General features: G+C 43.9%; 2 protein-coding genes across 2 annotated transcripts in view; both read left to right on the top strand.

Moving 5' to 3' along the window:
• LOC123740271 (sperm-associated antigen 1A) overlaps positions 1-206 on the top strand; it is a gene marked incomplete at its 5' end in the record, with an annotated part of 33,075 nt that extends 32,869 nt beyond the window's left edge. Inside the window, 1 exon segment of the mRNA XM_045714119.1 lies at positions 36-206. Within this exon segment, the coding sequence (XP_045570075.1) occupies positions 36-206 (171 nt within the window).
• Positions 163-15,368, top strand: LOC106592835 (keratin-associated protein 10-4). The gene is made up of 3 exons (XM_045714113.1): positions 163-248; positions 9,291-9,713; positions 12,082-15,368. The coding sequence occupies exon 3, from the start codon at positions 14,241-14,243 to the stop codon at positions 15,351-15,353; it is 1,113 nt and encodes a 370-aa protein (XP_045570069.1). The 5' UTR covers positions 163-248; positions 9,291-9,713; positions 12,082-14,240; the 3' UTR covers positions 15,354-15,368.
• Positions 15,369-25,151: the final 9,783 nt, after the last annotated feature.

Genomic DNA, 25,151 nt, shown 5'->3' on the forward strand with positions numbered 1-25,151 from the left:
CGTGTGTGTGTGTGTGTGTGTGTGTCCATCTCCAGGACTACCTGTCCTCCAGCTCTGACCTGCAGGAGGTGTTACACCAGGATCCCAACGTAACGGAAGCTGAGAAGGAGCTGGAGGAGGTCACTCTGCTGCTCAGACAGAGTCTGGCTCGGGGACCTGTTATCGGGGATCACCTAGCAACCCCAGGAGCCTGTCCCCATCACTGAGGCTGATCACCTAGCAACAGGAGGCCTGTCCCCATCACTGAGGTATGATATACTACACACTAATATATACACTATACTACACACTAATATATACACTATACTACACACTAATATATACACTATACTACACATTAATATATACACTATGCTACATATTAATATATACACTATACTACACATTAATATATACACGATACTACACATTAATATATACACTATACTACACATTAATATATACACTATACTACACATTAATATATACACTATACTACACATTAATATATATACTATACTACACATTAATATATACACTATACTACACACTAATATATACACTATACTACACATTAATATATACACTATACTACACATTAATATATACACTATACTACACACTAATATATACACTATACTACCATACCATCACTGAGGTATAATATACTACACATTAATATATACACTATACTACACATTAATATGTACACTATACTACACATTAATATATACACTATACTACACATTAATATATACACTATACTACATATTAATATATACACTATACTACACATTAATATATACACTATACTACACATTAATATATACACTATACTACACATTAATATATACACTATACTACACACTAATATATACACTATACTACACACTAATATATACACTATACTACACATTAATATATATACTATACTACACATTAATATATATACTATACTACACATTAATATATACACTATACTACACACTAATATATACACTATACTACACATTAATATATACACTATACTACACACTAATATATACACTATACTACACATTAATATATACACTATACTACACACTAATATATACACTATACTACACATTAATATATACACTATACTACACATTAATATATACACTATACTACCATACCCAGGGGCGAAAATCTGATATCAACTTTGGGGGGGACAATTACATGACATTTCCTCAAGAGCAATTCCTGAGGGGGACATCAACAGTAGTGCTGTAACACATAGCCTACATTGTAATATGGTAAATGTATATTGAGGAACCAAAGAAATAAGGTGTTTGCCCGTACTCCTAACTACCGGTACCCAAAACTACACAACTAATCACAACAGCAATACCATTGCCTTTAACAAATCTTAGTTCAGTCACCAGTTTAAGTTGAGAGTGGGTGTATCCATGGCATTTTCCAATTATGTTCCTATTTTACAAGTAAAAAAAAATTGAGAACCTTTCATAATGTTGCCAAACAAAGACTCAACAAACTTACCTGAGACTCCCTGTCTCTGCCAGTCTGTCCCTGCATATCTGTCCCCAACTCTGCTGTCTGTGTGCCATCTGTTGCCTGCTCTGCCTAATGACATCATTGTGAAACATTTCCATTAGAATTTCATTTCTTTCTTATGAACATTTTATCAACTAGTCTTTGAGATATTAGGCTACTAGGGTTCTTACTTTGCGTTTTGGTGTACTGAAAAATACTCTGATGTCCGTCTTTTATTTTTCTGCCATTTTTCTACCTGGCTGGCTGGCTACACACACACACAGTGTGTAGGTTATTTACAGTAGGAGATGGGCTTCTATCATCTTATCTTTTATCATTCTATTTGGGCTTCGATCTAAAAGGTAGCTAGCAAATGTGAAATGGATTAAAATGACAAGAGTTGACAGCTGTATGAGTTCACCATTTACACAACATATGCTGCAACCTTTTGTCATTTTAATAGTTTGTTTCATATTGGCTGGCTTCCAACAATAGCTGAATTTGCAAAGCTAGCGAGCACCAATTCCGTTTCAGTGGTGTTTGCTATAATCTTTGCTACCCGGGTTAAATAAAGGTGAAATAAAATAAATAAATAAATAAAAGTTCCCTTGCGACAATTTAGCTTTTGCAACGAGACCATTAAATATATTTAAGACAATGGTAGAAGAGAGTAGTTCTGTTCAGTTTGGACTCCAGTTTATCGCTAACCTTATCACAGGGACTTTGAAGCACTAACTTACATCATCTGCATGCTGATCTTGGAATAAATTGACGATAGCAAAGATTCCATCTTTGACGAGGCCACATAAATGGAATAGGGACTAGCTAGCTTAATAGTTAATATTTGCGCGCTAGCTCTGCATATTCAGCTAGTGTGTGTGCGCGATTGACTGGATTAACCTCACGTCAGTTACGTGCATTGAGTGCCTTTCAGACAGTAGACACGACCCCTCTGTTACCTTGCCAACTAAGGAACTGGCAGTGGATCAAACCATTGTGAGGCAAAGGGTGGGGGGTGTTGCAATCTTTTGAAACTTAAAAACGAGCTATTAAGTGTCTATACTCAGCACAATTGCTTTCATTGCGTATAATTAATATTATTTAAATTACATAGTTATGTTTCAGTGATATATTGGGGGGGACAAATCATATTTTTCCCAGGATGGGGGGGTCGTGTCCCCCCCGGGATTTCCGCCCCTGACCATACCCATCACTGAGGTATAATATATACTACACATTAATATATATACACTATACTACACATTAATATATACACTATACTACACATTAATATATACACTATACTACACATTAATATATACACTATACTACACATTAATATATACACTATACTACACACTAATATATACACTATACTACACATTAATATATACACTATACTACACACTAATATATACACTATACTACACACTAATATATACACTATACTACACACTAATATATACACTATACTACACACTAATATATACACTATACTACACACTAATATATACACTATACTACACATTAATATATACACTATACTACACATTAATATATACACTATACTACACACTAATATATACACTATACTACACATTAATATATACACTATACTACACATTAATATATACACTATACTACACATTAATATATACACTATACTACACACTAATATATACACTATACTACACACTAATATATACACTATACTACACATTAATATATACACTATACTACACATTAATATATACACTATACTACACACTAATATATACACTATACTACACATTAATATATACACTATACTACACATTAATATATACACTATACTACACATTAATATATACACTATACTACACACTAATATATACACTATACTACACACTAATATATACACTATACTACACACTAATATATACACTATACTACACATTAATATATACACTATACTACACACTAATATATACACTATACTACACACTAATATATACACTATACTACACATTAATATATATACTATACTACACATTAATATATACACTATACTACACATTAATATATACACTATACTACCATACCCAGGGGCGAAAATCTGATATCAACTTTGGGGGGGACAATTACATTACATTTCCTCAAGAGCAATTCCTGAGGGGGACATCAACAGTAGTGCTGTAACACATAGCCTACATTGTAATATGGTAAATGTATATTGAGGAACCAAAGAAATAAGGTGTTTGCCCGTACTCCTAACTACCGGTACCCAAAACTACACAACTAATCACAACAGCAATACCATTGCCTTTAACAAATCTTAGTTCAGTCACCAGTTTAAGTTGAGAGTGGGGGTATCCATGGCATTTTCCAATTATGTTCCTATTTTACAAGTTAAAAAAAAATTGAGAACCTTTCATAATGTTGCCAAACAAAGACTCAACAAACTTACCTGAGACTCCCTGTCTCTGCCAGTCTGTCCCTGCATATCTGTCCCCAACTCTGCTGTCTGTGTGCCATCTGTTGCCTGCTCTGCCTAATGACATCATTGTGAAACATTTCCATTAGAATTTCATTTCTTTCTTATGAACATTTTATCAACTAGTCTTTGAGATATTAGGCTACTAGGGTTCTTACTTTGCGTTTTGGTGTATTGAAAAATACTCTGATGTCCGTCTTTTATTTTTCTGCCATTTTTCTACCTGGCTGGCTGGCTACACACACACACAGTGTGTAGGTTATTTACAGTAGGAGATGGGCTTCTATCATCTTATCTTCTATCATTCTATTTGGGCTTCGATCTAAAAGGTAGCTAGCAAATGTGAAATGGATTAAAATGACAAGAGTTGACAGCTGTATGAGTTCACCATTTACACAACATATGCTGCAACCTTTTGTCATTTTAATAGTTTGTTTCATATTGGCTGGCTTCCAACAATAGCTGAATTTGCAAAGCTAGCGAGCACCAATTCCGTTTCAGTGGTGTTTGCTATAATCTTTGCTACCCGGGTTAAATAAAGGTGAAATAAAATAAATAAATAAATAAAAGTTCCCTTGCGACAATTTAGCTTTTGCAACGAGACCATTAAATATATTTAAGACAATGGTAGAAGAGAGTAGTTCTGTTCAGTTTGGACTCCAGTTTATCGCTAACCTTATCACAGGGACTTTGAAGCACTAACTTACATCATCTGCATGCTGATCTTGGAATAAATTGACGATAGCAAAGATTCCATCTTTGACGAGGCCACATAAATGGAATAGGGACTAGCTAGCTTAATAGTTAATATTTGCGCGCTAGCTCTGCATATTCAGCTAGTGTGTGTGCGCGATTGACTGGATTAACCTCACGTCAGTTACGTGCAGTGAGTGCCTTTCAGACAGTAGATACGACCCCTCTGTTACCTTGCCAACTAAGGAACTGGCAGTGGATCAAACCATTGTGAGGCAAAGGGTGGGGGGTGTTGCAATCTTTTGAAACTTAAAAACGAGCTATTAAGTGTCTATAATCAGCACAATTGCTTTCATTGCGTATTATTAATATTATTTAAATTACATAGTTATGTTTCAGTGATATATTGGGGGGGACAAATCATATTTTTCCCAGGATGGGGGGGTCGTGTCCCCCCCGGGATTTCCGCCCCTGACCATACCCATCACTGAGGTATAATATATACTACACTGAGGTATAATATATACTACACATTAATATATATACACTATACTACACATTAATATATACACTATACTACACATTAATATATACACTATGCTACACATTAATATATACACTATACTACACATTAATATATACACTATGCTACCATACCATCACAGGAGGAGGACTGGACCCATCACTGAGGTACCGTAGCCAACACTTGTTCTACACCTTGGGCCAGTTCTCTCGACCCAGACATAGTTACAGTGCAAAGTGCTATACAGAAATGACATTCAACAACGGCCAAGTAAAAAAACACAATGAAAGCTGAGTCAGGAAAAAATTAAATTATGTGAGAAAGAAATGTAATAATGGGGAAGGACACAGCTAATGTAATATTGGGAAGGACACAGCTAATGTAATAATGGGGAAGGACACAGCTAATGTAATATTGGGGAAGGACACAGCTAATGTAATAATGGGGAAGGACACAGCTAATGTAATATTGGGGAAGGACACAGCTAATGTAATAATGGGGAAGGACACAGCTAATGTAATAATGGGGAAGGACACAGCTAATGTAATAATGGGGAAGGACACAGCTAATGTAATATTGGGAAGGACACAGCTAATGTAATAATGGGGAAGGACACAGCTAATGTAATATTGGGAAGGACACAGCTAATGTAATAATGGGGAAGGACACAGCTAATGTAATAATGGGGAAGGACACAGCTAATGTAATAATGGGAAGGACACAGCTAATGTAATAATGGGGAAGGACACAGCTAATGTAATAATGGGGAAGGACACAGCTAATGTAATAATGGGGAAGGACACAGCTAATGTAATAATGGAGAAGGACACAGCTAATGTAATAATGGGGAAGGACACAGCTAATGTAATAATGGGGAACGACACAGCTAATGTAATAATGGGAAGGACACAGCTAATGTAATAATGGAGAAGGACACAGCTAATGTAATAATGGGGAAGGACACAGCTAATGTAATAATGGAGAAGGACACAGCTAATGTAATAATGGGGAAGGACACGGCTAATGTAATAATGGGGAAGGACACAGCTAATGTAATATTGGGAAGGACACAGCTAATGTAATAATGGGAAGGACACAGATAATGTAATAATGGGGAAGGACACAGCTAATGTAATATTGGGAAGGACACAGCTAATGTAATAATGGGGAAGGAGCTAATGTAATAATGGGGAAGGACACAGCTAATGTAATAATGGGGAAGGACACAGCTAATGTAATAATGGGAAGGACACAGCTAATGTAATAATGGGGAAGGACACAGCTAATGTAATAATGGGGAAGGACACAGCTAATTTAATAATGGGGAAGGACACAGCTAATGTAATAATGGGGAAGGACACAGCTAATGTAATAATGGGGAAGGACACAGCTAATGTAATAATGGAGAAGGACACAGCTAATGTAATAATGGGAAGGACACAGATAATGTAATAATGGGGAAGGACACAGATAATGTAATAATGGGGAAGGACAAAGCTAATGTAATAATGGGGAAGGACACAGCTAATGTAATAATGGAGAAGGACACAGCTAATGTAATAATGGGGAAGGACACAGCTAATGTAATAATGGAGCAAGACACAGCTAATGTAATAATGGGGAAGGACACAGCTAATGTAATAATGGGGAAGGACACAGCTAATGTAATAATGGGGAAGGACACAGATAATGTAATAATGAGGAAGGACACAGCTAATGTAATAATGGGAAGGACACAGCTAATGTAATAATGGAGAAGGACACAGCTAATGTAATAATGGGGAAGGACACATCTAATGTAATAATGGGGAAGGACACAGCTAATGTAATAATGGGGAAGGACACAGCTAATGTAATAATGGGGAAGGACACAGCTAATGTAATAATGGGGAAGGACACAGCTAATGTAATAATGGGAAGGACACAGCTAATGTAATAATGGAGAAGGACACAGCTAATGTAATAATGAGGAAGGACACAGCTAATGTAATAATGGGGAAGGACACAGCTAATGTAATAATGGAGAAGGACACAGCTAATGTAATAATGGGAAGGACACAGCTAATGTAATAATGGGGAAGGACACAGCTAATGTAATAATGGGGAAGGACACAGCTAATGTAATAATGGGGAAGGACACAGCTAATGTAATAATGGGGAAGGACACAGCTAATGTAATAATGGGGAAGGACACAGCTAATGTAATAATGGGAAGGACACGGGTAATGTAATAATGGAGAAGGACACAGCTAATGTAATAATGGGGAAGGACACAGCTAATGTAATAATGGGGAAGGACACAGCTAATGTAATAATGGGAAGGACACAGCTAATGTAATAATGGGAAGGACACAGATAATGTAATAATGGGAAGGACACAGCTAATGTAATAATGGGGAAGGACACAGCTAATGTAATAATGGGAAGGACACAGCTAATGTAATAATGGGGAAGGACACAGCTAATGTAATAATGGGGAAGGACACAGCTAATGTAATAATGGGGAAGGACACAGCTAATGTAATAATGGGGAAGGACACAGCTAATGTAATAATGGAGAAGGACACAGCTAATGTAATAATGGGGAAGGACACAGCTAATGTAATAATGGGGAAGGACACAGCTAATGTAATAATGGGGAAGGACACAGCTAATGTAATAATGGGGAAGGACACAGCTAATGTAATAATGGGAAGGACACAGCTAATGTAATAATGGGGAAGGACACGGGTAATGTAATAATGGGGAAGGACACAGCTAATGTAATAATGGGAAGGACACCGATAATGTAATAATGGGGAAGGACACAGCTAATGTAATAATGGGGAAGGACACAGCTAATGTAATAATGGGGAAGGACACAGCTAATGTAATAATGGTGAAGGACACAGCTAATGTAATAATGGGAAGGACACAGCTAATGTAATAATGGGGAAGGACACAGCTAATGTAATAATGGAGAAGGACACAGATAATGTAATAATGGGAAAGACACAGCTAATGTAATAATGGGAAGGACACAGCTAATGTAATAATGGGGAAGGACACATCTAATGTAATAATGGGGAAGGACACAGCTAATGTAATAATGGGAAGGACACGGGTAATGTAATAATGGAGAAACACAGATAATGTAATAATGGGGAAGGACACAGCTAATGTAATAATGGGGAAGGACACATCTAATGTAATAATGGGGAAGGACACAGCTAATGTAATAATGGGAAGGACACGGGTAATGTAATAATGGAGAACGACACAGCTAATGTAATAATGGGGAAGGACACGGGTAATGTAATAATGGGAAGGACACGGGTAATGTAATAATGGAGAAGGACACAGCTAATGTAATAATGGGGAAGGACACAGCTAATGTAATAATGGGGAAGGACACATCTAATGTAATAATGGGGAAGGACACAGCTAATGTAATAATGGTAAGGACACGGGTAATGTAATAATGGAGAAGGACACAGCTAATGTAATAATGGGGAAGCACACAGCTAATGTAATAATGGGAAGGACACGGGTAATGTAATAATGGGGAAGGACACAGCTAATGTAATAATGGGGAAGGACACAGCTAATGTAATAATGGGGAAGCACACAGCTAATGTAATAATGGGGAAGGACACAGCTAATGTAATAATGGAGAAGGACACAGCTAATGTAATAATGGGAAGGACACAGCTAATGTAATAATGGAGAAGGACACAGCTAATGTAATAATGGGGAAGGACACAGCTAATGTAATAATGGGGAAGGACACAGCTAATGTAATAATGGGGAAGGACACAGCTAATGTAATAATGGGGAAGGACACAGCTAATGTAATAATGGGAAGGACACAGCTAATGTAATAATGGGGAAGGACACAGCTAATGTAATAATGGGGAAGGACACAGCTAATGTAATAATGGGGAAGGACACGGGTAATGTAATAATGGGGAAGGACACGGGTAATGTAATAATGGGGAAGGACATGGGTAATGTAATAATGGGGAAGGACACGGGTAATGTAATAATGGGGAAGGACACGGGTAATGTAATTAGGGGCCATAAAGCGGTGTCTAGATGTTTACAAGCTCTCGACTTGTCCACCGTCAGGTTGAGGGGACTGAGGACGAAGCCCGGCAGGCCGCAGCGCCAGACAGGACCAAAGCAGCAGAATCGGAGACAGGAGAAACATCAACAACATCCACATCAACCCCAGCCCCACCAGATACCCACTGTGGAGGAAGAGGAGGAGGAGGAAGAGGAGAGGAGGCAGTAACCATCAACCTCAAGCCCTCGAACGCCTACGAGTTCAACCAGTCCCTGAACGCAGCGCGGACCCAGTCCGACCTCCCAGCCTGCGCTGAGCTGCTGAGCTGTGTTCCCCCTGAGACTCTGCCCGTCTACCTCAGTAATCAGCTGGATGGACACACGGTCAGCTTTGTTATGCAGGCCCTGGAAACACAGCTCTTACGGAAGGAGCCTAACTTAGTCTACCAGCACCTCAACCACCTACATACTGCTGACAGGTTCTCGGTATGATGTGGAAGCTTCACGACCGATTCAAACAAAACCACAGCGCACAAACGTCGCGCTTTGCACTTGCCTTTTTAAAAAAAAAAAAAAAAAAAAAAAGTATTCTATGCGAATGTGATCTTGGTGAACGTCTGGAAAATGTCCTTTATAAGTCAAGTGCAGTGAGACGCTGGTGCATTGTGGTTTGTTTCAATGTATTTTCCATTATTGTTCTGTTTTGACCACTGTGTGTCTCTCTCCTGTTGCAAGGTTGTAGTACTGAGGCTGCTGTTTTGACCACTGTGTGTCTCTCTCCTGTTGCAAGGTTGTAGTACTGAGGCTGCTGTTTTGACCACTGTGTGTCTCTCTTCTGTTGCAAGGTTGTAGTACTGAGGCTGCTGTTTTGACCACTGTGTGTCTCTCTCCTGTTGCAAGGTTGTAGTACTGAGGCTGCTGTTTTGACCACTGTGTGTCTCTCTCCTGTTGCAAGGTTGTAGTACTGAGGCTGCTGTTTTGACCACTGTGTGTCTCTCTCCTGTTGCAAGGTTGTAGTACTGAGGCTGCTGTTTTGACCACTGTGTGTCTCTCTCCTGTTGCAAGGTTGTAGTACTGAGGCTGCTGTTTTGACCACTGTGTGTCTCTCTCCTGTTGCAAGGTTGTAGTACTGAGGCTGCTGTTTTGACCGCTGTGTGTCTCTCTCCTGTTGCAAGGTTGTAGTACTGAGGCTGCTGTTTTGACCACTGTGTGTCTCTCTCCTGTTGCAAGGTTGTAGTACTGAGGCTGCTGTTTTGACCACTGTGTGTCTCTCTCCTGTTGCAAGGTTGTAGTACTGAGGCTGCTGTTTTGACCACTGTGTGTCTCTCTCCTGTTGCAAGGTTGTAGTACTGAGGCTGCTGTTTTGACCACTGTGTGTCTCTCTCCTGTTGCAAGGTTGTAGTACTGAGGCTGCTGTTTTGACCGCTGTGTGTCTCTCTTCTGTTGCAAGGTTGTAGTACTGAGGCTGCTGTTTTGACCACTGTGTGTCTCTCTCCTGTTGCAAGGTTGTAGTACTGAGGCTGCTGTTTTGACCACTGTGTGTCTCTCTCCTGTTGCAAGGTTGTAGTACTGAGGCTGCTGTTTTGACCACTGTGTGTCTCTCTCCTGTTGCAAGGTTGTAGTACTGAGGCTGCTGTTTTGACCACTGTGTGTCTCTCTCCTGTTGCAAGGTTGTAGTACTGAGGCTGCTGTTTTGACCACTGTGTGTCTCTCTCCTGTTGCAAGGTTGTAGTACTGAGGCTGCTGTTTTGACCACTGTGTGTCTCTCTCCTGTTGCAAGGTTGTAGTACTGAGGCTGCTGTTTTGACCACTGTGTGTCTCTCTCCTGTTGCAAGGTTGTAGTACTGAGGCTGCTGTTTTGACCACTGTGTTTCTCTCTTCTGTTGTATTGTTTATTGATACCAATCATGGGAAACAGCAGTTTGGTAGTTAACCTCTGTCTCTGTGTATTAACAGGTCGTCGTGTTAACCTCTGTGTATTAACAGGTCGTCGTGTTAACCTCTGTGTATTAACAGGTCGTCGTGTTAACCTCTGTCTCTGTGTATTAACAGGTCGTCATGTTAACCTCTGTGTATTAACAGGTCGTCGTGTTAACCTCTGTGTATTAACAGGTCGTCGTGTTAACCTCTGTGTATTAACAGGTCGTCGTGTTAACCTCTGTCTCTGTGTATTAACAGGTCGTCGTGTTAACTTCTGTCTCTGTGTATTAACAGGTCGTCATGACGCCGTGTTAACCTCTGTCTCTGTGTATTAACAGGTCGTCATGACGCCGTGTTAACCTCTGTCTCTGTGTATTAACAGGTCGTCGTGTTAACCTCTGTCTCTGTGTATTAACAGGTCGTCGTGTTAACCTCTGTCTCTGTGTATTAACAGGTCGTCGTGACGCCGTGTTAACCTCTGTCTCTGTGTATTAACAGGTCGTCATGACGCCGTGTTAACCTCTGTCTCTGTGTATTAACAGGTCGTCATGACGCCGTGTTAACCTCTGTCTCTGTGTATTAACAGGTCGTCGTGTTAACCTCTGTCTCTGTGTATTAACAGGTCGTCGTGACGCCGTGTTAACCTCTGTCTCTGTGTTTTAACAGGTCGTCGTGTTAACCTCTGTCTCTGTGTATTAACAGGTCGTCGTGTTAACCTCTGTCTCTGTGTATTAACAGGTCGTCGTGACGCCGTGTTAACCTCTGTCTCTGTGTATTAACAGGTCGTCATGACGCCGTGTTAACCTCTGTCTCTGTGTATTAACAGGTCGTCGTGTTAACCTCTGTCTCTGTGTATTAACAGGTCGTCGTGTTAACCTCTGTCTCTGTGTATTAACAGGTCGTCGTGTTAACCTCTGTCTCTGTGTATTAACAGGTCGTCGTGATGCTCCTGGAGAAGAGTGAACGTGATCAGATGACTCGACTGTTTGACCGTCTGTCCGCCGTGGACAGTGATGCCTTCAGTAAGAACGACGTGCAGAACCTGGCCAACAAGTACATCTGACCTCGTCTGGCCCTGCTGGAGCACGTCCCAAATAGGCCCCTATTTACCTAGTGCACTATGGAGGGAATAAGGCGCCATAATGGGACGGTCGTAAGACGCCTATCAACATCGCAAGCCGACTTTAAAAACGAATCCAGACTGGAAAAATCACCTTTCCGTCATAAATAAAGACTAAATATTATTTTGGTAGGTCAAGTCTTAATTTACCCATGATTACATCGCGTTGTTTTGATGATGTTCTCGAACTCGACCCCTTCGTTCTGGCGTGCACCTTCCTGTCGTACGCCGAAGCGTCCCGACGTAACAGACAGGATCTATGCAACGTTGGACAACACGACTCAGAAGCTGCTGAACGTACTGGGGAGCGTTATGGACCCAAAACCCACCTCTTTCTTTCTCTCAAGTTCTCTCGGTATAATATCACGTCTCTACCTACTGTTACTAGGTATCTCTCTCTCCAAATACCTTTTATAATATCACATCTCTACCTACTGTTACTAGGTCTCTCTCTCTCTCTCTCTCTCTCTACCAGACCATTCTCTCTCTCTCTCTCTCTCTCTCTCTCTCTCTCTCTCTCTCTCTCTCTCTCTCTCTCTCTCTCTCTCTCTCTCTCTCTCTCTCTCTCTCTCTCTCTCTCTCTCTCTCTCTCTCTCTCTCTCTCTCTCTCTCTCTCTCTCTCTCTAAATACCTTTTATAATATCACATCTCTACCTACTGTTACTAGGTATCTCTCTCTCCCTCTCTCTCTCTCTCTCTCTCTCTCTCTCTCTCTCTCTCTCCAAATACCTTTTATAATATCACATCTCTACCTACTGTTACTAGGTATCTCTCTCTCCCTCTCTCTCTCTCCCCCTCTCTCTCTCACACACACACACACACACACACACACACACACACACACACACACACACACACACACACACACACACACACACACACACACACACACACACACACACACACACACACACACAACCTGGAAGTGTTTTAGCTTTAGTTGACTGGCAAGTAAATGTTGAAATGCTGTGAACTATTTAGCTTTTAAAACATTGATTCATAGGTCCAATGTACAAGATATCTTTCAAGCATTCCCCTTCTGGGTCCGTGTGCTGCGTCCAGGTCCATTCTCCAGGCTGGCAGAACCATTAAAATAAAAAAAAAGACAGATAACACCCATAACAATGTATGACTACTTTTCCAGGCGGTTTGACTGGCCAATAGAGGTTGATTTGTACCCGGGTTAGAAATTTAAAAAAAAAAATGGGGAAGGGGGACAATGAATTCCAAGCTAGGAGACATAACGACTTGAATTGACTGGGCTAGCGTTAGCCCCAGATGCTATTCAGAAAAACAACACTTTGTATTACAGCTTTTACCATCCTGATATTAAAGTAGATTAACGCATGCTGCATATCAGAATATTAACCAAGTGTATAACAATCCAAAAAAAAAACTATTTCCTCTGGGGGTTCAAGGAGTCTTTACCATCCATTCTCTGTCTAGAAATACAATGCTAGTTTTGGAAGTTGCCTCAGTTCTGTGTATGAAAACAATGATGAATGAAGCAACTTACAATGTGCACAATACTAAATGGGTATTATACAGTACTGCAATTCAAGGTAAATGCAAAGTAATTGTGTAAAAACATTTGTCTTTTGAAGAAATGACCAGAAGTTATGAAAATGCCCCAGCCAGTCAGCCAGCCAGCCAGCAGAGCACCCTTCCATCTGCAGTAATCAGAAGTATAATGCTCTGTAACATGCAGCCAGCCAGCCAGTCAGCCAGCCAGCCAGCCAGTGGAGCACCCTTCCATCTGCAGTAATCAGCAGTCTAATGCTCTGTAACATGCAGCCAGCCAGCCAGCCAGCCAGCCAGCCAGCCAGCCAGTCAGCAGAGCACCCTTCCATCTGCTCACAGTGGAGAGAAGACAAGCAGCATCTTTGTCAGATGTGCCTTTGGAGTTCAGCTTTTGGATCTACACTGTTCTGTTGTGTACCCATTTCAGATGTTCTGTTGTGTACCCATTTCAGATGTTCTGTTGGGTACCCATTTCAGATGTTCTGTTGTGTACCCATTTCAGATGTTCTGTTGGGTACCCATTTCAGATGTTCTGTTCTGTTGGGTACCCATTTCAGATGTTCTGTTCTGTTGGGTACCCATTTCAGATGTTCTGTTGGGTACCCATTTCAGATGTTCTGTTCTGTTGGGTACCCATTTCAGATGTTCTGTCGTGTACCCATTTCAGATGTTCTGTTCTGTTGGGTACCCATTTCAGATGTTCTGTCGGGTACCCATTTCAGATGTTCTGTTGGGTACCCATTTCAGATGTTCTGTTGGGTACCCATTTCAGATGTTCTGTTGTGTACCCATTTCAGATGTTCTGTTGGGTACCCATTTCAGATGTTCTGTTGTGTACCCATTTCAGATGTTCTGTTGGGTACCCATTTCAGATGTTCTGTTGTTCTGTTGGGTACCCATTTCAGATGTTCTGTCGTGTACCCATTTCAGATGTTCTGTTGTTCTGTTGTGTACCCATTTCAGATGTTCTGTTGTGTACCCATTTCAGATGCCCATTTCAGATGTTCTGTTGGGTACCCATTTCAGATGTTCTGTTGGGTACCCATTTCAGATGTTCTGTTGGGTACCCATTTCAGATGTTCTGTTGTGTACCCATTTCAGATGTTCTGTTGGGTACCCATTTCAGATGTTCTGTTGGGTACCCATTTCAGATGTTCTGTTGTTCTGTTGGGTACCCATTTCAGATGTTCTGTCGTGTACCCATTTCAGATGTTCTGTTGTTCTGTTGTGTACCCATTTCAGATGTTCTGTTGTGTACCCATTTCAGATGTTCTGTTGGGTACCCATTTCAGATGTTCTGTTGTTCTGTTGGGTACCCATTTCAGATGTTCTGTCGTGTACCCATTTCAGATGTTCTGTTGTTCTGTTGTGTACCCATTTCAGATGTTCTGTTGTTCTGTTGTGTACCCATTTCAGATGTTCTGTTGTGTACCCATTTCAGATGCCCATTTCAGATGTTCTGTTGGGTACCCATTTCAGATGTTCTGTTGGGTACCCATTTCAGATGTTCTGTTGTGTACCCATTTCAGATGCCCATTTCAGATGTTCTGTTGTTGCAGATTTAAAAACATTTAAAATGACTTGTCAAAATGTTAGTGTGTTCTTCTTTCTAAAATGAATGAATGTACCGTGTTGAATTCAGGGAGACGAGCGGAGCGGCAGCTGTTTGTAGCCTGGAGCAATAGCTGCATGGTCAGCGGGCTAGCGGCTCAGGGAGGGGGTCAGCAGGCTAGCGGCTCAGGGAGGGGGTCAGCGGCTCAGGGAGGGGGGTCAGCGGCTCAGGGAGGGGGTCAGCTGGCTAGTGGCTCAGGGAAGGGGTCAGCAGCTCAGGGAGGGGGTCAGCGGGCTAGTTGCTCAGGGAGGGGGTCAGCGGGCTAGCGGCTCAGGGAGGGGGTCAGCAGCTCAGGGAGGGGGTCAGCGAGCTAGTGGCTCAGGGAGGGGGTCAGCAGCTCAGGGAGGGGGTCAGCAGGCTAGTGGCTCAGGGAGGGGGTCAGCAGCTCAGGGAGGGGGTCAGCGGGCTAGTGGCTCAGGGAGGGGGTCAGCGGCTCAGGGAGGGGGTCAGCGGGCTAGTGGCTCAGGGAGGCGGTCAGCGGGCTAGTGGCTCAGGGTGGTTGTCAGCAGGCTAGTGGCTCAGGGAGGGGGTCAGCGGCTCAGGGAGGGGGTCAGCGGGCTAGTGGCTCAGGGAGGCGGTCAGCGGGCTAGTGGCTCAGGGAGGGGGTCAGCAGGCTAGTGGCTCAGGGAGGGGGTCAGCAGGCTAGTGGCTCAGGGAGGGGGTCAGCAGGCTAGTGGCTCAGGGAGGGGGTCAGCGGGCTAGTGGCTCAGGGAGGGGGGTCAGCGGGCTAGTGGCTCAGGGAGGGGGTCAGCGGGCTAGCGGCTCAGGGAGGGGGTCAGCGGCTCAGGGAGGGGGTCAGCAGGCTAGTGGCTCAGGGAGGGGGTCAGCGGGCTAGTGGCTCAGGGAGGGGGCCGCCTGGTTTAACCATTCTATTCTATTATAGTAGCTTTGCAACAACAAAATAAATATGTAAAAACGTGTTTTAAGAAGTCAAAAATGTAAATGGTTCTTTAACAATAAAACTGGGATAAATAAATACTTTATACAGATGTATGTCTCTGATACTATACCAATCACAATGGTTGTGAATGTATTAATGTTATGAACAACGGAAGAAAACTGAACACCAATTGTCCTCTTGATTCTTATTGTTACTAAAACTGATATCTGCATCTGAACGCTGTTCATTGACTACAGCTCAGCGTTCAACACCGTAGTGCCCTCAAAGCTCATCACTAAGCTAAGGACCCCTGGGACTAAACACCTCCCTCTGCAACTGGATCCTGGACTTCCTGACGGGCCGCCCCCCAGGTGGTGAGGGTAGGTAACAACACGTCTGCCACGCTGATCCTCAACACTGGGGCCCCTCAGGGGTGCGTGCTCAGTACCCTCCTGTACTCCCTGTTCACCCACGACTGCACGGCCAAGCACGACTCCAACACCATCATTAAGTTTGCTGACGACACAACAGTGGTAGGCCTGATCACCGACAACGATGAGACGGCCTATAGGGAGGAGGTCAGATACCTGGCGGTGTGGTGCCAGGACAACAACCTCTCCCTCAATGTGAGCAAGACAACGGGGCTGATCGTGGACGACAGGAAAAGGCGGGCCGAACAGGCCCCCATTCACATCGACGGGGTTGTAGTGGAGCGGGTCGAGAGTTTCAAGTTCCTTGGTGTCCACATCACCAACGAACAAACTATCATGGTCCAAACACACCAAGACAGTCGCGAAGAGGGCACGACAAAACCTATTCCCCGCTCAGGAGACTGAAAAGATTTGGCATGGGTCCTCAGATCCTCAAAAGGTTCTACAGCTGCACCATCGAGAGCATCCTGACCGGTTGCATCACCGCTTGGTATGGCAACTGCTCGGCCTCCGACCGTAAGGCGCTACAGAGGGTAGTGCGTACGGCCCCAGTACATCACTGGGGCCAAGCTTCCTGCCATCCAGGACCTCTATACCAGGCGGTGTCAGAGGAAGGCCTTACAAATTGTCAAAGACTCCAGCCACCCAAGTCATAGACTGTTCTCTCTGCTACCGCACGGAAAGCGGTACCGGAGCGCCAAGTCTGGACCCTTCAGGCTCCTTAACAGCTTCTACCCCCCCAAGCCAGAAGACTGCTGAACAATTAACTATTTACATTGACCCCCCCCTCCATTTGTTTTGTTCACTGCTGCTACTCGCAGTTTATTATCTATGCATAGTTACTTCACCCCTACCTACATGTACAAATTACCTCTAACCTGTACCCCCTGTATATAACCGGTACCCCCTGCACACTGACTCGGTACCGGTACCCCCTGTATATAACCGGTACCCCCCTGTATATAACCTGTACCCCTGCACACTGACTCGGTACCGGTACCCCCTGTATATAACCGGTACCCCTGCACACTGACTCGGTACCGGTACCCCCTATATATAACCTGTACCCCTGCACACTGACTCGGTACCGGTACCCCCTGTATATAACCGGTACCCCTGCACACTGACTCGGTACCGGTACCCCTGTATATAACCTGTACCCCTGCACACTGACTCGGTACCGGTACCCCCTATATATAACCGGTACCCCTGCACACTGACTCGGTACCGGTACCCCCTGTATATAACCGGTACCCCCTGTATATAACCTGTACCCCTGCACACTGACTCGGTACCGGTACCCCCTGTATATAACCGGTACCCCTGCACACTGACTCGGTACCGGTACCCCCTGTATATAACCGGTACCCCTGCACACTGACTCGTTACCGGTACCCCCTGTATATAACCTGTACCCCTGCACACTGACTCGGTACCGGTACCCCCTATATATAACCGGTACCCCTGCACACTGACTCGGTACCGGTACCCCCTGTATATAACCGGTACCCCTGTATATAACCTGTACCCCTGCACACTGACTCGGTACCGGTACCCCCTGTATATAACCGGTACCCCCTTGTATATAACCTGTACCCCTGCACACTGACTCGGTACCGGTACCCCTGCACACTGACTCGGTACCGGTACCCCTGTATATAACCTGTACCCCTGCACACTGACTCGGTACCGGTACCCCCTATATATAACCGGTACCCCTGCACACTGACTCGGTACCGGTACCCCCTGTATATAACCGGTACCCCTGCACACTGACTTGGTACCGGTACCCCCTGTATATAACCTGTACCCCTGCACACCGACTCGGTACCGGTACCCCCTGTATATAACCGGTACCCCTGCACACTGACTCGGTACCGGTACCCCCTGTATATAACCGGTACCCCTGCACACTGACTCGGTACCGGTACCCCCTGTATATCGCCTCATTATTATTATTTTTTAAATTATTTTTTACATTAGTTTATTTGGTAAATATTTTCTTAACTCTTCTTGAACTGCACTGTTGGTTAAGGGCTTGTCAGTCAGCATTTCACGGTAAGGTCTACACTTGTTGTATTCGGCGCTTGTGACAAATAAAAGTATGAATTGATTTTGATTTGATGTCAAATAATATCTGACAGAGATATTAGAATGAAGACTACCGTTCCGATGCTGTGGTTTCCTCTACGGTGTTTTAATGGGTCTCGTGATGCTGTGGTTTCCTCTACGGCGTTTTAATGGGTCTCGTGATGCTGTGGTTTCCTCTACGGCGTTTTAATGGGTCTCGTGATGCTGTGGTTTCCTCTACGGCGTTTTAATGGGTCTCGTGATGCTGTGGTTTCCTCTACGGTGTTTTAATGGGTCTCGTGATGCTGTGGTTTCCTCTAGAGCGTTTTAATGGGTCTCGTGATGCTGTGGTTTCCTCTACGGTGTTTTAATGGGTCTCGTGATGCTGTGGTTTCCTCTACGGTGTTTTAATGGGTCTCGTGATGCTGTGGTTTCCTCTACGGTGTTTTAATGGGTCTCGTGATGCTGTGGTTTCCTCTACGGCGTTTTAATGGGTCTCGTGATGCTGTGGTTTCCTCTACGGCGTTTTAATGGGTCTCGTGATGCTGTGGTTTCCTCTACAGTGTTTTAATGGGTCTCGTGATGCTGTGGTTTCCTCTACGGCGTTTTAATGGGTCTCGTGATGCTGTGGTTTCCTCACGGCGTTTTAATGGGTCTCGTGATGCTGTGGTTTCCTCTACGGTGTTTTAATGGGTCTCGTGATGCTGTGGTTTCCTCTAGAGCGGCGTTTTAATGGGTCTCGTGATGCTGTGGTTTCCTCTACGGTGTTTTAATGGGTCTCGTGATGCTGTGGTTTCCTCTACGGTGTTTTAATGGGTCTCGTGATGCTGTGGTTTCCTCTACGGTGTTTTAATGGGTCTCGTGATGCTGTGGTTTCCTCTACGGCGTTTTAATGGGTCTCGTGATGCTGTGGTTTCCTCTACGGTGTTTTAATGGGTCTCGTGATGCTGTGGTTTCCTCTACGGTGTTTTAATGGGTCTCGTGATGCTGTGGTTTCCTCTACGGTGTTTTAATGGGTCTCGTGATGCTGTGGTTTCCTCTACGGTGTTTTAATGGGTCTCGTGATGCTGTGGTTTCCTCTACGGTGTTTTAATGGGTCTCGTGATGCTGTGGTTTCCTCTACGGTGTTTTAATGGGTCTCGTGATGCTGTGGTTTCCTCTACGGCGTTTTAATGGGTCTCGTGATGCTGTGGTTTCCTCACGGCGTTTTAATGGGTCTCGTGATGCTGTGGTTTCCTCTACGGTGTTTTAATGGGTCTCGTGATGCTGTGGTTTCCTCTACGGTGTTTTAATGGGTCTCGTGATGCTGTGGTTTCCTCTACGGTGTTTTAATGGGTCTCGTGATGCTGTGGTTTCCTCTACGGTGTTTTAATGGGTCTCGTGATGCTGTGGTTTCCTCTACGGTGTTTTAATGGGTCTCGTGATGCTGTGGTTTCCTCTACGGCGTTTTAATGGGTCTCGTGATGCTGTGGTTTCCTCTACGGCGTTTTAATGGGTCTCGTGATGCTGTGGTTTCCTCTACGGTGTTTTAATGGGTCTCGTGATGCTGTGGTTTCCTCTACGGTGTTTTAATGGGTCTCGTGATGCTGTGGTTTCCTCACGGTGTTTTAATGGGTCTCGTGATGCTGTGGTTTCCTCTACGGTGTTTTAATGGGTCTCGTGATGCTGTGGTTTCCTCTACGGTGTTTTAATGGGTCTCGTGATGCTGTGGTTTCCTCTACGGTGTTTTAATGGGTCTCGTGATGCTGTGGTTTCCTCTACGGTGTTTTAATGGGTCTCGTGATGCTGTGGTTTCCTCTACGGTGTTTTAATGGGCCTCGTGATGCTGTGGTTTCCTCTACGGTGTTTTAATGGGTCTCGTGATGCTGTGGTTTCCTCTACGGTGTTTTAATGGGTCTCGTGATGCTGTGGTTTCCTCTACGGCGTTTTAATGGGTCTCGTGATGCTGTGGTTTCCTCTACGGTGTTTTAATGGGTCTCGTGATGCTGTGGTTTCCTCTACGGTGTTTTAATGGGTCTCGTGATGCTGTGGTTTCCTCTACGGTGTTTTAATGGGTCTCGTGATGCTGTGGTTTCCTCACGGTGTTTTAATGGGTCTCGTGATGCTGTGGTTTCCTCTACGGTGTTTTAATGGGTCTCGTGATGCTGTGGTTTCCTCTACGGTGTTTTAATGGGTCTCGTGATGCTGTGGTTTCCTCTACGGTGTTTTAATGGGTCTCGTGATGCTGTGGTTTCCTCTACGGTGTTTTAATGGGTCTCGTGATGCTGTGGTTTCCTCTACGGTGTTTTAATGGGTCTCGTGATGCTGTGGTTTCCTCTACGGTGTTTTAATGGGTCTCGTGATGCTGTGGTTTCCTCTACGGTGTTTTAATGGGTCTCGTGATGCTGTGGTTTCCTCTACGGTGTTTTAATGGGTCTCGTGATGCTGTGGTTTCCTCTACGGTGTTTTAATGGGTCTCGTGATGCTGTGGTTTCCTCTACGGTGTTTTAATGGGTCTCGTGATGCTGTGGTTTCCTCTACGGTGTTTTAATGGGTCTCGTGATGCTGTGGTTTCCTCTACGGTGTTTTAATGGGTCTCGTGATGCTGTGGTTTCCTCTACGGTGTTTTAATGGGTCTCGTGATGCTGTGGTTTCCTCTACGGTGTTTTAATGGGTCTCGTGATGCTGTGGTTTCCTCTACGGTGTTTTAATGGGTCTCGTGATGCTGTGGTTTCCTCTACGGTGTTTTAATGGGTCTCGTGATGCTGTGGTTTCCTCTACGGTGTTTTAATGGGTCTCGTGATGCTGTGGTTTCCTCTACGGTGTTTTAATGGGTCTCGTGATGCTGTGGTTTCCTCTACGGTGTTTTAATGGGTCTCGTGATGCTGTGGTTTCCTCTACGGTGTTTTAATGGGTCTCGTGATGCTGTGGTTTCCTCTACGGTGTTTTAATGGGTCTCGTGATGCTGTGGTTTCCTCTACGGTGTTTTAATGGGTCTCGTGATGCTGTGGTTTCCTCTACGGTGTTTTAATGGGTCTCGTGATGCTGTGGTTTCCTCTACGGTGTTTTAATGGGTCTCGTGATGCTGTGGTTTCCTCTACGGTGTTTTAATGGGTCTCGTGATGCTGTGGTTTCCTCTACGGTGTTTTAATGGGTCTCGTGATGCTGTGGTTTCCTCTACGGTGTTTTAATGGGTCTCGTGATGCTGTGGTTTCCTCTACGGTGTTTTAATGGGTCTCGTGATGCTGTGGTTTCCTCTACGGTGTTTTAATGGGTCTCGTGATGCTGTGGTTTCCTCTACGGTGTTTTAATGGGTCTCGTGATGCTGTGGTTTCCTCTACGGTGTTTTAATGGGTCTCGTGATGCTGTGGTTTCCTCTACGGTGTTTTAATGGGTCTCGTGATGCTGTGGTTTCCTCTACGGTGTTTTAATGGGTCTCGTGATGCTGTGGTTTCCTCTACGGTGTTTTAATGGGTCTCGTGATGCTGTGGTTTCCTCTACGGTGTTTTAATGGGTCTCGTGATGCTGTGGTTTCCTCTACGGTGTTTTAATGGGTCTCGTGATGCTGTGGTTTCCTCTACGGTGTTTTAATGGGTCTCGTGATGCTGTGGTTTCCTCTACGGTGTTTTAATGGGTCTCGTGATGCTGTGGTTTCCTCTACAGTGTTTTAATGGGTCTCGTGATGCTGTGGTTTCCTCTACGGTGTTTTAATGGGTCTCGTGATGCTGTGGTTTCCTCTACGGTGTTTTAATGGGTCTCGTGATGCTGTGGTTTCCTCTACGGTGTTTTAATGGGTCTCGTGATGCTGTGGTTTCCTCTACGGTGTTTTAATGGGTCTCGTGATGCTGTGGTTTCCTCTACGGCGTTTTAATGGGTCTCGTGATGCTGTGGTTTCCTCTACAGTGTTTTAATGGGTCTCGTGATGCTGTGGTTTCCTCTACAGTGTTTTAATGGGTCTCGTGATGCTGTGGTTTCCTCTACGGTGTTTTAATGGGTCTCGTGATGCTGTGGTTTCCTCTACAGTGTTTTAATGGGTCTCGTGATGCTGTGGTTTCCTCTAGAGCGTTTTAATGGGTCTCGTGATGCTGTGGTTTCCTCTACAGTGTTTTAATGGGTCTCGTGATGCTGTGGTTTCCTCTACAGTGTTTTAATGGGTCTCGTGATGCTGTGGTTTCCTCTACAGTGTTTTAATGGGTCTCGTGATGCTGTGGTTTCCTCTACAGTGTTTTAATGGGTCTCGTGATGCTGTGGTTTCCTCTACAGTGTTTTAATGGGTCTCGTGATGCTGTGTTTTAATGGGTCTCGTGATGCTGTGGTTTCCTCTACAGAGTCGATTGATTCACCCGTGTCAATCTAACATAAAAATCCCCATCACAATCAATCTGTTTAATCTAGATACACTATATACACAAAAGTATGTGGACACTCCTTCAAATGAGTGGATTTGGCTATTTCAGGTGTATGAAGAAAAAAAAAATCGAGCACAACCATGCAATCTCCATAGACAAACATTGGCAGTAGAATGGACTTTCAACGTGGCACCGTCACAGGATGCCACTTTCCCAACAAGACGGTTTGTCAAATTTCTATCCTGTTAGAGCTGCACCGGTCAACTGTAAGTGCTGTTATTGTGAAGTGGAAACATCTAGAAGCAACAACGTAGGCCACACAAGCTCACAGAACGGGACCGCTGAGCGCTGAATCATCTGTCCTCGGTTGCAACACTCCACTACCGAGTTCTAAACTGCCTCTGGAAGAAACGGCAGCACAACAACTGTTCGTCTGGAGCTTCATGAAATGGGTTTCCGTGGCCGAGCAGCCGCACACAAGCCTAACATCACCATGCACAATGCCAAGCGTCGGCTGGAGGGGTGTAGAACTCGTCGCCATTGGACTCTGGATCAGTGGAAACATGTTCTCTGGAGTGATGAATCACGCTTCACCATCTGGCAGTCCGACGGAAGAATTTAGGTTTGGCCGATGCCAGGTGAACGCTACCTGCCCCAATGCATAGTGCCAACTGTAAAGTTTGGTGGAGGAGGAATAATGGTCTGGGGCTGTTTTTCATGGTTTAGGCCCCTTAGATCCAGTGAAGGGAAATCTTAACGCTACAGCATACCAATGACATTCTAGACGATTCTGTGCTTCCAACTTTGTGGCATCAGTTTGGGGAAGGCCCTTTCCTGTTTGAGCATGACAATGCCCCCGTGCACAAAACGCGGTCCATACAGAAATGGTTTATCGAGATTGGTGTGGAAGAACTTGACTGGCCGGCACAGAGCCCTGACCTCAACTCCATCTAACACCTTTGGGATGAATTGGAACATCGACTGCGAGCCAGGCCTAATCGCCCAACATCAGTGCCCAACCTCACTAATGTTCTCGTGGCTGAATGGAAGCAAGTCCCCCGCAGCAATGTTCCAACATCTAGTGGAAAGCCTTCCCAGAAGAGAGGAGGCTGTTATAGCAGCAATGTTCCAACATCTAGTGGAAAGCCTTCCCAGAAGAGAGGAGGCTGTTATAGCAGCAATGTTCCAACATCTAGTGGAAAGCCTTCCCAGAAGAGTGGAGGCTGTTACAGCAGCAATGTTCCAACATCTAGTGGAAAGCCTTCCCAGAAGAGTGGAGGCTGTTATAGCAGCAAAGGGGGGGGGGGAACCAACTCCATATTAATGCCAGTGATTTTGTAATGAAATGTTAAATACTTTTTGGTCATGTAATTTATGTTTTGGACGGGCTGTGGCTTCAATCCTCCGCATCCTCTTTAGTCAGCCTTCCTTCCGTACCTGCGGTGAACAGCAGCAGAGACATCATGAAAACGTCTTGTAACGTCTGAAAAGGTTTGCAAACTAATGTGACCCTCCTATAGAACGGGGAGAGTCTCACGGACACGATGGTGCTCTCATCTGAAGGTAACCTGGTACCAGTTTTAAAATCATCTAAAGTAGTTTTATACACCCCAAAAGGGGTTAAAATGTAGAAGAAAAATATATATAATTACTGAGATTTCTTATATCGCATAGAGGACACCTCAAAACCTTATTCCTTAAGATAGAAATGCAAAAACAGTCCCAAAAATGTATGGGCTGTAGCAGTAAAGGCCCAAATGCAGTATTTTTATCAAATCATTTCGTTCTATTTGTTTTTGATACCTACAGGGGTAATATAATTCTAAATGATCCCTGGTATGACCCTCTTAAAACAATTCCACGTTATTATCTTAGTAGAATCTCGTCAAGACTCACACGCTGGTCTGTGATTCATTAAAAACTGGATCAGCGTTTCCATCTCACTGTACTGTCATTTACTTTCCTTCTCCAAGCCTCTAAAACACAGTGTTTCATTCTGTCTCCACCATTAACAACAACCTTTAGGGAGGAGAACGACTAGG

The sequence above is a fragment of the Salmo salar genome, unplaced genomic scaffold (assembly GCF_905237065.1).
Source record: "Salmo salar unplaced genomic scaffold, Ssal_v3.1, whole genome shotgun sequence".
NCBI classification, from domain to species: Eukaryota; Metazoa; Chordata; class Actinopteri; order Salmoniformes; family Salmonidae; genus Salmo; species Salmo salar.

Excerpts from the sequence above, each read along its gene's own strand:
- LOC106592835 (XM_045714113.1), top strand. The coding sequence starts at position 14,241 with ATGTTCTGTTGGGTACCCATTTCAGATGTTCTGTTGTGTACCCATTTC.